This window comes from Xenopus tropicalis, chromosome 4 (genome assembly GCF_000004195.4).
Source record: "Xenopus tropicalis strain Nigerian chromosome 4, UCB_Xtro_10.0, whole genome shotgun sequence".
NCBI classification, from domain to species: Eukaryota; Metazoa; Chordata; class Amphibia; order Anura; family Pipidae; genus Xenopus; species Xenopus tropicalis.
Window position 1 is genome coordinate 20,964,773 of NC_030680.2, and position 16,813 is coordinate 20,981,585.

At 39.8% G+C, this 16,813-nt stretch overlaps 1 protein-coding gene across 4 annotated transcripts in view; it reads left to right on the forward strand.

Annotated features, from left to right (window-relative positions):
* bdnf (brain-derived neurotrophic factor) overlaps positions 1–16,302 on the forward strand; it is a 58,559-nt gene extending 42,257 nt beyond the window's left edge. For 3 of the 4 annotated variants that reach the window (XM_031899708.1, XM_012960378.2, XM_031899709.1), the window contains exon 2: positions 15,459–16,302. In XM_031899708.1, the coding sequence (XP_031755568.1) occupies positions 15,459–16,223 (765 nt within the window). In that variant the 3' untranslated portion in view covers positions 16,224–16,302. 4 annotated transcript variants of the gene reach the window in all.
* The last annotated feature ends 511 nt before the right edge of the window (positions 16,303–16,813 follow it).

A 16,813-nucleotide genomic window follows, 5' to 3' on the forward strand; every position in this document is an offset into this window, starting at 1 on the left:
CAAGATATTCTTACTGACAGTATGTCATTTTTTAATTATTGATACAATTATGAAGTTAGCAGCGTTGAAGTGGATATTGGACTTCAACTTTCAGAAAATAGTGTTCGAAATGCTGTAATCGAACATGAATTGAAGTGGTGTATAACCGGAGAGGGAGAAATGTATTCCTTCAACCGTGACCATAAGTATTCATATTTCAGTTAAAGAGAACATATTATAACAGAATGTTCTTTTTGAAATTGCATTAGTAAGATTTTTTGTTATCTTGGTCAAGAGGAACTTCTGTTTATGTACTTGTTTTTGTAACTGTTTCCCAACTAAAATGCACTAAAATGCAAAGCTTAATAGGTAGGAACACTATAACTAAAGGCCAATAAAGAAGAGATGCCAATAAAAGAGTGCAGGATGTGTTAAATGTTCCGCCTAGACCTTGGTTTATTTATTGGAAGACATTCTTATACATATATACAGTAAGAAAGCAGAAAACAATAGTGTCATTCAAAATGTGCCCTTTATTTATCCTTAATAATCAACAAAAATCGAACCAAGTATAATTTGTAATAAGCCACTATCAGGATAAGGCCTGTTGGGAAGGGAAGTCTTGGCAAGGAAAAGTCCCTGGTCAAACCTACAAAAGTTGGGTTTCCATTTGTCTAACAGCAAGATTTATATGATATCCTTGGCTGTTTCCAGTGTAAACACTTGAGCACATTTGTAAAAATAGATAGCAGGATTGGCCAGTATTAATTGGTTTTAATGAAATTGATAAAGTCTGTGTGTTTAAGTAAATGATTCTGGTGTGTGTGTGTGTTGGACACTTCTGTGGGATCTGAATACTAGATATGTCAAGTGGCAGTAAACTGAGTGCTGAAAAACTTATGAAAAGTTAATTTTGTTCTAGGTTTTACTGGTTCATCTAGCAGCATTGGTCTTGTGTAAGCTGCCATTGTCCTAGGCTGGCTGGCCACATCAATCCTTATAGATCCCCATTAGATTGTAAGCTCTTTTGGGCAGGGCTCTCTTCACCTCTTGTATCGGTTATTGATTGCTTTATATGTTACTCTGTATGTCCAATGTATGTAACCCACTTATTGTACAGCGCTGCGGAATATGTTGGCGCTTTATAAATAAGTGTTAATAACAATGTGTTAAAATCCCTTTACAGATATGGATTAGTTTCTGTGGGTAAGTGGTTTTATGACACTGGGGGCATCAAGAGTAAAGGTGGCCATACACGTACCAATAACGATCTTATATAACCATTCAACGGCACAACGGCACCCAATAAAAATCTTTTGGCTATCCAAAGCTTTTGCGATAACGGTCGTCTCGTCGATCTGCCATACACACACTGAATATCAAACAAAACAAGGTTTCCTACAATACTATCAGAGCGTGTATGGCCAGCTTAAAGATGTCATTGTCTAGCTAATTTTTCTCATAGCCTTTACAATGAGACACCACAACAAAATCAACATAGACATCTCCCTCTACTAAACACAATTCTGCAGGAATATTTAAGCGCAATTGGTAATTGTAACATCCAATGACATGAGAGCACATAAAACTGCAATTCAACCTTTAAAGACCCCACTTATAAATAGGATTGACTGTAGCAAATCAAAATAAAGCAACATGCCCCCACACTGGGTTTAGATGTCTCTGGACATTGCTAGTTACACCTCATTAAAATGACACGGGCACAAGTATGTGTTTTGCTTCTTTCCATCCATCCGTGTAAGGGAATGCTAACAGATTTTATGGCTTGTTTGATGGAAGAATAGAGAGTTTGTGGATGCCAGTCTGTACCACTGAGCTGCCAAGCTTTGTATCTGACTTTTGAAGCCCCTTAAGAAGTTGGTGTCAAAATGTTTATTAGTTTCAGGCTGTATAATGAGGCAGAGCTTTTTTTTATGCTTTGTGGATTGTAATGTGGCAGAATCTGTTGGAGCCTTAATATATGCTAGCACTTGAAAGGCTTCTGAAAATAGTCTCAACTCTTTGCTTAGAGCTATATAGGGTTTTGTTTTTCACACTGAGGCTGGATCTCACAACTAGTAATCATTTCAGTGCCTGAATAGCTGGTATCAGAGCTGAAATGTTCCTTAACTGTGAATAATGAGTATTTTGTGCTGGTAAATAACACAAAAATGCCCAGTTAAAATGATGTAACAATCCAACGTCTGTTTCCCGCTGTTCGTGCAGATGCCAAAGTGCCAAGGAAAATGTAAACACGCAGCAGTGAAATGCGTTGTGGAGTTCTACAGGGTCCACTTATAAGTATATATAGAACTTGTTTATCAAAATATACGGGTAAAATTAGAATGTTCCACTCATTGACTCATGGGATGGGCCACAATTAAGGCCGATCCAATCAGCCACCATTAAAAAAAAACGGATCAGTTGGTGTGGCATTGTGGCAGGTCCATGATTAAAAGTCTAAAGAGATTTCCCAGACCAACTGAATAAAGCCAGAGTAAGCATAGGGGGTAGCATAGAACATTTAATAAGCAGTTAGGGGGCCACAGTCAGGGAAAACACAACTCCTATTTTAATTCCACAATCCCCCATGGACTTCTATTGAGTTTTCATGAGATAAATGTTTTTTTCATCAAATCTGGCCCAATATGTTTAATAGGGATGCACCGAATCCAGTTTTTTGGATTCGGCCAAACTCCTGAATCCATCATAAGGGATTTGGGAAAATACCGAAATTAAATAGCATATGCTATTTAGGATTTGGAAGGGTTAAATGATGCATACGGCAAAAAAATTTCCACTTCCGTGTTAACATGACAAAAAGTCACGTCATTTTTAGGATTCGGTTCGGCCAGGACCATGGATTCAGTTGAATCCGAATCCTGGCAAAAAAGGCTGAATCCTGGCCGAATACCGAACAGAATCCTGGATTCGGTGCATCCCTAATGTTTAATAGGGTGTATTTAATTTTGATGTAAAATGAAACTCATATATAAAAAAGCTGAGATAGGGCAATAAAGAGTTCACCAGAATTACACTAAAATGAGATCATAGACTAAGATTCTGGCCAACCCTTGGGCCTATTAGTCACATGAGTGCTTGGTCACATGAGCTGGCCAAAAATGTGTACCCAAAGGATGAACGCTTTTCAGTTATGGAGATAAGTAACTCCTTAAACACATACATGAGTCCAAGGGTGGGCCCATTTTTCTGGACCAAATCCGATCCTAATTGGTCAACAACAACTCAAAGGGGTAGGGATTCAACTGTCTGCTACATGGTGGTACAGTCATACTACAACCTGGGTGTCTATCCGCCACCCACTTGCAACTAGACGTAACACACCCACAGGTACTGGGGGGTTTCAGGGTAATCCATGGACCACCAGTAGGTTCCTGATACATCAAAGTAAGGGCAACTGGCAAACCGATGATCTCAGATAAGCATAGGGACATATCTATCTGCATTGTGTATGCTGCATCAGCCAATCATAAAGAGTTCTTTAGTTCATCATCAAATTCAGTTTCAGTTAGGAATTCCCAGTGTACAGAGCACTTCATAGAACATTTTTTGTAATCTACCTATTTTAATGAAAAAAAAATGCACTGATACAGTCAACAAATATTTTCATGACATTCAGACGTGTATGTGTTAGAGAAGAAAGCATGGATCCACTGTTTTGTGAACCTTTGCACTTCAGTTAGAGCTTGCTGTTTGCCATCTGTAGACAAATTATCACTTTGGTGCCTTTGTTTTCCCAGTGGATATTCCCTTTCAGGAGCTTCAACACCTCTGGCAGCAAGGCAGTAAAGCAGGAGAATGTATGAAAATAGTAATAGAAGGATAGGTAGGGAGTTAATTGCCCCAAAACAAATTGCCCGTGAAGAATCGAGAAGCTGGCTCATAAGTCATAGCAAATCTGCTATCCATCACTTAGGCTCTATACGGGATATGACACTTTGTAATGTGTATAGAGCATTGTGTCATTCCCAGGTGTATGGCATGTGTAGGTTTACAGAATGTCCTTCACGCGAATGATTGCCTTCTTATATTGCCTGGAAGTCATTTAGGCTCCTTTTTCCTTGTTCCTATTTGTCTAAGAGCTTGTTAAAATAGAAATAATAGTTCCCCTTAATTTTGTTGATACATTAGACTTGCAGAGGCCAGATCTGTAGGACGTACTCTGAGTCAGGCAGAAATGGAAGCATTATATAGCAGTTAACAATGTGGTGGGACGAAGCCCTTACATTAAATCTGAAAATAGATCGTTCTGCTTGGTTGGGCGCACCATGGCCACAGACAGTGCTTTCTTTGTCATTTCGAAATCATCTACCGAGACAAGGAACAGAGAGAGGCAGAGGTCATAACACTTTGTAGCACTGAAGTCTTTATCTGGCCAAATTTATCTGTAGATTATAAACATAAGTAATTTGGTCTCATTAACATGTGATGCCTTTACTCCTTTGTGTGCCAGTGTCACTAGCCATCACCCTCTCTATGCAATGTCTGGGCCTGCTCATGGCCACGGCACATTAATGCTGCTAGCCGAGCAATAACGGATGTGCCACGTTACATCAGCCCCACGGGATCAATGTGACCCCAGAGCTGATATCAGTACAGGTGGACGAGGAAAGTGAAGGGGTGCTCCCGACGGATTATCCTATGCTACAGAAGCCCACGGGCAGGACAATAAAATCATGCATTTTAAAGGGATCATTTAACCAATTAAAAAAGTTGACTGTTGATTGGGGGTAAATTATTTCTTTACTCTCTTGTGCTGTTCTAAGGGTGTATGTTGGGTTGCATTTAAGGCATAAGTGGTATTCCATTGGTTCCAACATTTTGTTGTCTGTTGTCTTGATAAGGAATAGTGCCTGGCTTTGTAAAGATTGAACCACGCAACACCAACCCTCCCTATGCCACTCTACCCTTCTAACTAACACCCCCTCCCCACTACTGAATCCTACCCATTCTCGCTATACTCCATATTTTCTTACCTGCTACAGTTTGATTTGCCAATTGTCTTAGGAACAAAACGCTTCAATACCTGTACAGTGCATGCAAGGGTGCAAAATTGCATCTGGGGTTTGGCTGCACTTACACCTTCCACCACATAAAAAATCTGGTGGCGTCAGTGGGTGCAGGGCACTCCCTCACCTAAGCATCTCAATGATGTGTAAGTTAGAGGGCGGTGCCTATGTGCCTGCTTCCACCGCCCCTCATGAGTAAAGCCCTGCCGAAAAAAAGAAGTGCTGTATTCATTGTGGGCACATAGGTCTCATCCCTGTGTTTCATGCAAAAAAACAAGGCGGGAAGCACCCTTTTTTCACTCTTTGCACCCTGCAATGCACATCTGTTAATGCAAAAACAATTACGATCTTTTCCACAACCATTGGTGGTAGGAAAGACCGTTCATCTACTCTAGTAACATTAAGAGCTGAATCGTTAGATATGCAGGAACTCTTTACCCCTATCTGACGATTCAGCATTAACCTGACCAAAATTTTCAGTCCTGCCTGACAAGGCGACCGATATCCAAGGCTTTTACTGATCAACAAGGCAACCAATATTCAAGACTATCAATATCAGTGTATTGTGGCCACCTTAAGAGCTTGCAAGATGTTAAGGATCCTACATAGATAATATTACAGCTTTTTAAATGAGATTTGTTTTTCCTTTTGAATTATTGCCATGCTGTAATAGACCAACATAAGTATCCCTGGTTTCATTTATTGCTATGGAAACAGATTGGCATCTACATTTTAACAACATTACAGTTTCACCAAAGTCAAACTCAAATCCCTCTGCTTGATATTGGTGGCTGCTGATTCTGGGACTTATGGTTGATTCTGGAAAGGGGCCATTTACTTTACATAGCCCTCTTAGAAAGAAAAGGTTCTTGTAAGACAGAATTACACATGACACATCCCTGAGCTAGCCGCCATTCTTCTGGTCAGTATATTGTAATTTACAAAGCTAGACAATGGCTATGACCATACAATACACACCAACTCTTTCAACATCTCCATACTGAGATGTTATTTGTCACTAACCTGACATCCTTGCCAGTAGCAAGGCCATTTGCTCCATCAGTGTTATCCATTTAACTCCTAAGTTAAGATCAGGAAGGCGATTTTAGAAACCACTGGGGATCTAGCGATAGTGTTGGTTCTTGGAAGCCATAACCTACAGCTTGAATACTGGATTTTATAAGGAAGGGGGTTATGGGTGCTAGGTTGGCAAATAGTGAAGTGGAACATCAAATCTGGCATAGCAGTAAGGATTATTGTAATTGGTTACTTGTACAACAGTCTCTACTTGAAATACGTTCTTCAAGTGACCCATAAGTGGCAATGCTGACTGAGTGTATAGCCACTAGGAACAATAGGATCAGAAGTGTCTGATTTCAACCTCATTCATCTATCTAGCGAGGTACAAAGCGAGTCAAATGTGGCTGTTCCAAAGCATTTTCCCCCCATGATATTAACATTATGCAATGTGTTCCACAGAACATACCATTATCACATCTAGGTGGGTATAGGTGCCCATTCTGGTATAACTTTCCCATAGTGTCCTATAATATTCTTCATTTATGACAGAGGGTGGTTTCAATATCCCTAGTTCTTAGAAGGCATGAAGCTTTTTAGATTATATTTAATAGCTTACAAAATAGAATGTACTTAAGTTCTTGTTTCTGCAAGGAGCTCAACATGGGCCATTAATGTCCCTTATATAATGCTGGACAGAGAGGACACATGTATTCGCTGAGGCCAACCCTGGCTAGAGCGTTAATACTGAAGTGTATTCTTGTCAACTGTGTTCCTCACTTTACTCCACCATTTATAAACAGAAAATGGCCTGCTAAAGCATCTCCACCTGCTGTATGACTGGATTGGCACAAATTAAAGGTTTAATTGCATGTGTATACACTACATGGCTACTTTTTTAGATTTTATTGTAAGCAAAGCACAAGTGTTTCAAGGCTTTAAATTATGCAACAAGTTGGTTTTAGCTGGTGACACTGATACCTTTTAGTGAAAGAAAAAAATTCTATACCTCTACGGAAACCTGAGCTTTTGAACTCCCATAGGCGGATTTTGAAAGCCATGTAGCGTACTTCATCTTTGATGAATTATGTTGCTCTTCTAAAAGGTATCGTCAAGTACACGCAACTTCAATTTCTCCAGGATTACCCCTGTAATCAGGGTGTTAAATTATGTAGCAGGGACACTTTGTTCTGGTTAGAAATGTCTTTATATTTTAGAGCTGTATATAAAAGCTTTCACTAATGCATTAAGAGGAATACATATCATCAAAATCATGTTTACTTTAAGATCAGATCTACAGAGATGGGGTTTAAGACATCTATGGGCAGCTTGTTTTCAACAAATGTGCCGTGGCTCTAGCAACGTTCTCATCTCCGATTATTTCCTGTTGACTCAGGGAGAAGAAATGACCACTGTTTGCCTTAGGGCCGTTGACTGTTGTCCCCAAAATGTCTTTATATACCCACTTTGTGGCTTGCTTTTTAAGGTGTTACTCAATGAAGTGTAGTCAGGATAAGGGTCTTGCTGTGCAAGGAAGAAACAAGCAACTAAGAAGGACCAAGAAGGGGTTCAACATTGGAAAACATCAAGTGAACATCAAGTGAACAGAAATATTGGAAGATCATTAAGAATTATTTGAAAAGAAAATAAAAAGAACCATGTACATGAAACCAGAAGTTAAAAGGAGAATTGTTGTAGGGCTGCTCCATTAAATTTAACCTAAACCAGTGAATGGAGATAGTGGTTGTGGGACTTTATTGACTTAAACTTCCCTGGTGAATGGAGGTTGGTGTAAGGTATATGGCAGTGGTTGTCAGATTTTCTTGATTTATCCCCCCACACCGGGGAATGGAGGTTGGTATGAAGCTTATTGCAGTGGTTGTCAGACTTTCTTAGTTTAACCCCCTACATCAGGGAATGGAGGATAATATGAAGTCTAGTGCAGTGGTTGTGAGACTTTCTTCATTTATTCCCCCACCCGTGGGAATGGAGGTTGGTATGAAGTCTTTGGCAGTGGTTGTCAGACTTTCTTGATTTATCCCCCCACCCCAGGGAATGGAGGATGGTATGAAGTATTTGGCAGTGGTTGTCAAACTTTCTTAGTTTAAACCAACCTTGGAAATGGAGACTGATATGAAGTCTTTGGCAGTGGTTGTAGGAACTTCTTGGTTTAAACCCACCATGGGAATGGAGACTGGTATAAAGTCATTGGCAGTGGCTGTAGAAATTTCTTGGTTCAAACCCATCATGGGAATGGAGATTGGTATGAAGTCTTTGGCAGTGGCTGAAGGAATTTTTTGGTTCAAACCCACCATGGGAATGGAGATTGGTATGAAGATTTTGGCAGTGGCTGTAGGAATTTTTTGGTTTAAACCCACCATGGGAATGGAGACTGGTATGAAGTCTTTGGCAGTGGCTGTGGGAATTTTTTGGTTTAAACCCACCATGGGAATGGAGATTGGTATGAAGTCTTTGGGAGTGGCTGTAGGGCTTTCTTGGTTTAAACCACCATTGGAGGGCCAACCTTTGTTTAAGGTGCCCCCTAGTTAATTTCAAGGTATAGGAAAACATTTCACTATCAATTATTCAGCCATAGTTGAGTCACACAGTTTGGAATATATCAAAGGAATATATTTGGAATAGCAAAATCAGAGGATGCAGAGAAGACAACAGATACTCTGACCTCAACTCTAAAAATACAAGTGGTAAAAGTGACATAGCAGTAAGGATTGTGTTGATGTTTGTTGGACAGCCACATCAGTGTTTAAATGCCATTAACTTGTATCAGTCAAGTCATCAAAATAATTTCAAAACTACCCCTGCACTCTAGGGTGATTTCATCTTTAGGTTTGAGTTCCTTAATGAAAGGGCACAGTGTCGTATTGCACTTTGTATAGAACAATGTCCTCCTCCTGTGAATTGTATCGGTGCTAGATGTCACGTCGCCTACTAAAGATGCTTCAAACACAGGCTAGCGGGTTAAGCAAAGAATCTGGAACTCTGCATACAAAAGCCAATTTTTCTTTTTTTGTGTTTTTCTAAAGGTTAATGAGGTAAGAATAGTGAATATTTCACTGTTAGCTTTCAAAACAGATGATTGCTTCTATGAGCTATCTGGGGCAATGGGCTAATGACATTTAATTCCACTCTAGCTAAGATAAATTATAATTGCTGCCATCTTTTATTCATAAAGTACTATACATAGGCTGGATATACATAGATTTAAAAGTACTGTACATTTCCTTTCACTGGGGATGAAGACCGTATATTTTTGCTCTAACTGCACTCATTATTGGACTTTTGTGAATGTTTGAGTGGCCAGTTTGGGGGATTGGAAAGGTGTCGTCTGGCCAAAGATTTATGGTGGGGCAAAAAGTGGGTGTGGGCTCCAGAATTCCATTAGTCTTACTTTATCATCTTTTTTAGATGGTCGGTTATCATATAATTAGACATGCCTCTTATGTATTAGGTGTTTCTGCTTGGGTAAGCTTCATAATATTGCAAAGGACGGATCTGGAAACCATGTGCGCTGGATTAATTAAGGTTCAACGAACATACACAGTCCAATGGTGGCTCCCCAGCAGGGGGGCTGAGAGTAGAGTGAACCCAGCAGGAATGCTTATTGATCATCAAGTTAAGTGTGTAAGTGCACAACAGAATATTTCCACATGGTTTGGGGGATCCTAAATGCTTTTGTTGTAGGGCCCAGTAATGTCTAGTTATACTATTGATTCTACCTGCTTTTCATAGTCATCAGCCAGGTCTCCACTTAAAAAAATACTAAAAACACATAAAAATCATACCTAATTCCTAATAAGGCTACACGGATACACAGTATTATTACATACACTTTTACTATGCAAAAAAGCAGTCACAAGAACAACTGAAATGAGATATTTGGGCTCAGTACTGGTTGTGAATCTCTACAAACACAACTTAAGCCTTCTGAAAAGTAAATATCATTTCAAGCAACTTTGCAATATACAACAAATTTTGGTTTGAGTTCCCCTTTAATAGATCTTTGTAAAATGCCCTTTCTAGCATGATGGAACTCAAACAGAAACCATATTTAACAATAGGTTCCCATGTCGATTTTATTTTTATTAACTAGACGTTAGTGGGCTCCCTTCTTGGGCCTAAAGACCCTGTTTATCATATTTATACTTGAGTGGGAGAATGGGTGTTGGCCTGTTGTTTGCACTAAGGATTATAATCATTTACATTGACAATAATAGTAATGCAGCATCATTCTTTTATGGGTATTGGGGTTGGTATTGTTGTCTATGACTAAGGTCAACTGCCCAATGTGTTGCCACTGTAAGTGCAAAGTTAAGGTGATGGATCTGAAGTGCAGAATTTTGATAGGTCTATTTAGCTGTTTCAGTACTGGAGTCATGGTGGCTGCGGAGTTGGTAGGGTTGTCCATTGACACTTGGTTCTGCCCAGTCTAAGCTTTTACACTACGGGAGGGGCGTATGGTCTCCCTCTGGGCAACTTCTTTTCATGTTTAATGACCACAGGTGGTCACAATAAGTAAAGCCCTAACTCTCCATGTATATTAAAGGGGAAATAGATGCATATGATAAAGAAACAGTCTCCATTTAAGACATATGCTGCTTTACTTGTTCCAACAAACTCGACCCTACACAAACATTCCAAAGGCAATAAAGCAAATACTATCAGTAACTATATTTCACTGTTTCCCGCCACAGTTCTCCCAAATACTCTCCCTTTATTAGAAGCTCCATGCGTGTTTTTCATTTTTTTTTTCCTTTCCTTTTCATTTTCCCCCCCCCAAAAGTTAAAAATATCTCTCCAGCTCATCATTACAGCTGTGACTCAGTGATCTTCATTTTCTTCAAAGCAGTGAGGAAATACAGGGAGGAGGAGGGCAGGGAGCCCAATGCGCAACTCCAGACATTGGAAACAAAGATCTTGCCTATGGATCTTCTATACTTTCTTTGTGACGGGCTCTATAAAGATCTGAATCACTGCTCCTGCTCATCCTCCTTTGCGCCAGCAGCACTTCATGAGTCTGGGACAGCAGTGACAATCCGTTCAGTGCCCGGCCGCCTACCCCTCAGAATGAAGGCATTGTTAGTGCAGAACACATGCTAGTGTAGTCACTACACCCACATTGCGATGAGCCAAAAGCCACTGGGCACGGCCCATATTCTGGTTACAGGATATTGTCACTGGAAATGGGTTTGTGGATGTAAAAAGGCCTTGTTAGTAATGTATAACTGCTGCACATTAGTTCATCTGGCGCGTATCAGTCACGAGCTGTAGATGCTAAAGGAGATGCTGCATATTCAGAGCAACGTGTTTGCCTTGACCTAAGGCCAAAGTAAACGAAAATGATAAATCTACTTGAGCAATCTCACGAGGCAGAAGGTCAACCATCATTTATTAAGCAGACATTAAAATTCAGTTACATTTATAAATGAAGAGGCAGTGGGTCTAATTGACGCTAAAGGCACTTATCTGAGCCAATACCCTTGTCCAAAGCAACAAATCTAATGTTTGCTTTCATTTTCTAATTGGGTAGCAAAGTGATAAGATAACTGGTTGCTACCCGGAGCTTGCGCAATTTAGCACCAAATTATTCATTGATTATTAAATGGGGGGTTCACCTTTAAGTTACCGTTTAGTATGTACAAAAGCCAATTCTTAGCAGCTTTTCAATCGTCCTTCATTTTTTAAATTGTATAGTTTTTGAATTATTTGCCTTTCCAGCTTTCAAATGGGGGTCATTGATCCCGGCAGCCAAAAACTGTTGCTGGGTTAGGCTACAATTTCATTTTTATCATAACTTTTTATTCCTTATCTTTCTATTTAGACCCATTAACCTATATTCGCATTCCAGTCTCTCATTTAAAGAGAGGTTGCTAGGGTAATTTGGACCCTGTTGAAACTCCAAACTGGAGAGCTGAACAACCCCCTTAACTTCCATACCTAAGCATATACCCAATAAAGAAGTCAAATAAGCCGAGTGTTGTTTCTCCATCTAAGTCATTTTTGTGAGAGTAGGCCCTGGAAGTCAGGTTCAATGGGGGCCCTAGGAGTCTGACACTACTACCACACCCCTTCTGCCCTCTACCACACAGTACTACAGGATCTTGAAGTGGGCCCATCTTGAAAAATTCCCATTAGCCCTTTCTTATTTCCACCATTAGCCTATGTTACCTATATACTACATAGCACTATCTCCATCGATATTTGAGAGTAGGTCTTGGAGATCAGGTTCAATGGTGGTCCCTAGGAGTCTGTCACTGATATCACTCCCCATTTGCCCTCCACCACACAGTACTACAGGATCTTGAAGTGGACCCCTATCTTGAGAAATTCCAATTAGCCCTTTCTAATTTCTACCATTAGCCTATGTTACCTATATACTACATAGCACATATCTCCATCGATATCTGAGAGTAGGTTCTGGAGATCAGGTTCAATGGTGGTCCCTAGGAGTCTGACACTGCTACCACTCCCCTTTTGTCCTTTACCACATTCTGTCGTTCAATTATTGTTATATTTCTTAGGAACATATGGCTTGTGTATCTACCAAATATATCCAGATGGGTGGAATATTTTCCTCCTGATATAGCACATATATTTTTTGCTATGAAAATTGTAGGTCCCTCCTACATTACTAGCGGTATAGGCAAGGTTGGACTGTCAATCTGTGGGTTCTGGCAAATGCAAGAGGGGCTGCTGTAAGATGCCATAGACAGTCACTGTTTATTGGGTTGGTGGGGGGCTCTGGGCCCTTTTTGTATTTGAAATGCCATGGGCTTATTTTGTTGTTATTATATTGTATTATATTGTAGTCCGGACTTGGGTATAAGCCTGGATCTTTAAAAAAAGAATCAGACTGCTGAATGTGGTTCTATATAAAGAAATCCACGGTGGCGTGAGTGCTCTTACCTTCTCACATTCCACGACAATGTTCATGAAAGTAGAAAGCTGAATGTGTTACAACAGCTACACTGGGGTTGCCTGGTAACACGTCCCATAACGATGTCACAATGCTTTCGCAGAATAAAGGAAACGCTCATTAAAAATTAAATCTCTATACTCTGACATGTAGCTTTGGCTCTGGGGAGCTCCTAGGTTATCTCTTCCTGGTTATAAATCCAATAATAAACATTCCAGGCCCGATTCACTCTCCTCCAGAAAGCAATAACAGAATAGGAGCAATCTGCGTGATAATGTAATGCATTGTTTGCACTAATTACTAGTACAAGAGGTTTATCTCAATAAACCAAATGTTTCATTCTGTGCAGCGTGATAGTAAAGTAAATATGGAATAATGGATTAAAGATGTGCCTTAAAAGGGTCTATAATAGCATGTCTTTAGAGAATAACACATATTATTTCCTCACTACACATCTTTATTAATGGCTGGCTTTATGAGCTATTCCAGGGCCCATTCTGAGATGAAAAGACCGAGGATAATTATGCATACTATTTAACCACAGAAAGAAACATTATCTTTTATTTCAATAAAAACTTTTTTTTTTTGTATTCAGTTCATATAAACCAATTCAAATTGGCAGAGACTACATTTTCATTTCTTTCTAATAAAGCCACGTTTATGTCTCTTCTATAAAGAGCAGCAGTTCCGACATGCTTTATGGCCACAAATCTCGCTGCCTTTATGGCGTCTGTCATGGAGGTTACAGATTCCATATAGAATCCAATTATTTACAGAATAGTGATGAGAGATTTTTTTTTCGGCAGGCATGGATTGGTAGCGAATGATAATTTGCCATGGGATAATTCGTTGCGCATCCAAAAAAGTTGCAGTTGTGTCAAATTGGGCCCAGTCTTGTCACAAAAAAGACGCGGGCGACAAAAAAAACACACAAGCTACAAAAAAGTTGTGCACGAAATGCGTTTCGCTGATTTTTCACTGTTTCACTCATCACTAGTCCTTAATTGTGGACTTGTTGAGATGATCTGCAAATCAAAGGAGATGCAAAGGTTAACACAAAAGTAGTCTTGAAAGCATCATGTTTTGGGCCATAATGTTACCCAACTGCATGTTTTTGTTTTAATGATACCTATAACTTTTCAAAAACCACCACAGCTGTTTGTCAGTAAAGACCCGGGCCTCTTGAAGGTGCCCCCAGTCGCTCCCTATCCTCTTTTCTGCTGATTCACAGCACTTGGCACACAGATGGCTGAACCCCTACTGGTATAATCCTTAACAGGATGATTATGGGAAAATAAGGACTGCAAGGTGAAGCTATCTCCCTCATATACTAGAAAGTCGCCTTGATTGTGAAGACTTGTGGTAGAGTATTCATTAAATGAAGAGTGGGTAAAAGCTCTGCTTCTGAAACCCAATCTTGTCTTAGCAAAGATGACAATGTGACAATATATCCAACCAATGGCCCAGGGCCCGGATAGGTTATGATATAATCTTATGTCAACCTCGCAAGATGGGTCATTCTTCTTCATATCTAGATCAAGTTTTGAAGACTTTGGCTTAATTTCCTTAAGTCTTGGAGTGCAGGTTTTTAAGTAAAGCCTTCAGAGAAGCTATTATAAACCAAGCAAGGGACATACAAGTACAGATCTATATTCTCTTATTTCCTTCAGACAAAAGACCCTTAAATTTACTGATGGCTCACTTTCTGTGTTGATTACTGGTAGGAAATGTTTGTTTTGTTGTTGGTTTTCCATTGTTGCCGGTGGCATGAATGAAGATGTAGAGGCTACTGAAAGAATGGATGGGTTGACTAAATCATTTGAGAACATAGGAGTACATTTTTTTTCTCAGGATGACATGTGCTCAGTGAGTTAACTGGACTTTGTAGATGGGGCAAATTATTTGTATTAACTACTTAAACTAGCACTTAAAGAGGAGGTTCACCTTCAAGTTAACTTTTAATATGTCATAGAATGGTCAGTTCTAGACAACTTTTCAATTGGTTTTTGAATTATTTGCCTTCTTCTTCTAAGTCTTTGCAGTTTTGAAATGGGGGGTCACTGACCCCGGCAACCAAAAAACTATTTTTTTTCTATTCAGGCCCTCTCCTAATCATATAACAGTCTTTCATCCAAACCACTCCCTGGTTTCTAAAGCAACTTGGACCCTAGCAACCAGATAGCAGCTGAATGTCCAAAGTGGAGAGCTCCTGAATGTGAATGAAATAACTAAAAAAAACTACAAATAATACAAAAATAAAGACCAATTTCAAAGTGTCTTAGAATATCACTCTCTATATCATACTAAAAGTTGACTTGAAGGTGAACAACCCCTTTAATGGTGATTTTAAGTTCTGGAAGGTTAAAGTCCCATCACCGCATTGCTGTCATTTTTTTTCCATGTATGCTATGCCTAGAGATTAAGGTTAAGTAGATATCTAGCACTTAATGAGGCTGGTCAGATGTTCCTAATTCCTGTTTTTCTGTTTTTTTATACAGTTCCATCAGGTGAGAAGAGTGATGACCATCCTTTTCCTTACTATGGTTATTTCATACTTCAGTTGCATGAAAGCTGCCCCCATGAAAGAAGCCAGTGTCAGAGGACAAAGTGGCCTGGCCTATCCGGGTCTTCGGACCCATGGTACTCTTGAGAGCATAGGTGGTCTCGGTGTCTCAAGAGGAGGAGGACTTCCTTCACTGACAGATACTTTTGAGCATGTCATAGAAGAACTCATGGAAGAGGAACAAAGCATACGACAGAGCGAGGAAAGCAAGGACTCTGACTTGTATTCATCTAGAGTTATGCTAAGCAGTCAAGTACCTTTGGAGCCACCACTGCTTTTCCTACTTGAGGAGTACAAAAACTACTTGGATGCTGCAAACATGTCCATGAGGGTCCGGCGCCACTCGGACCCAGCCAGGCGCGGAGAGCTGAGCGTGTGTGACAGTATTAGCGAATGGGTTACAGCAGCAAACAAGAAAACTGCAGTGGACATGTCGGGGCAAACGGTTACTGTCCTCGAAAAAGTCCCCGTATCCAAAGGCCAACTGAAGCAATATTTCTACGAGACCAAATGTAACCCTATGGGTTACATGAAAGAAGGCTGCAGAGGCATAGACAAAAGGTACTGGAACTCTCAGTGCCGAACTACTCAGTCTTACGTGCGGGCTTTCACCATGGATAGCAAAAAAAAAGTTGGTTGGCGCTTTATAAGAATAGACACTTCTTGTGTATGTACACTGACCATTAAAAGGGGAAGATAGTGAATTTATCTTGTATAGATTATATTGAGAAGAAAATATCTATTTGTATATATACATAACAGGGTAAATTATTCCGTAAGAAAAAGAAAATTAATTTTATGGACTGCATGTATAAAAAAAAAAAAGAAGTTTATACAGTAAAGTGGTTCTACAATCTATTTATTGAACATATCCATAACATAAAGAAACCAGAGTCATCTGTGCACAATGTAACCTGTTTCATGCTGAAGCATCTGGGAACCTATTGCCGTGCAATGCTTTCCTGGTTTCTCCAGCCCGTTATGGGTTAAAGGGAATATATACGCTCTATAGATATAACTAGAGTTTATCTTTCATTTCTTTTCCTTCACACGAACAGTAAGCTATGATAATGCATCTTATTGGGTGTAGAGAAGACTTTTTCTCTAGCACATAGCCGCCATTTTGTTTATCTCAACTGAGGTATCTCCATAGATTTAAACAGAACGGTGTTTCTGCCATAAGGCAAGGTGACTACCTCTTCTGAGGTGGTGGAATAGTACTGCACAGGTAACTTTAAAGGAGACATATTGGATAAATGGAAAAAAACCCTAATTTTGTAGGCAATTAGG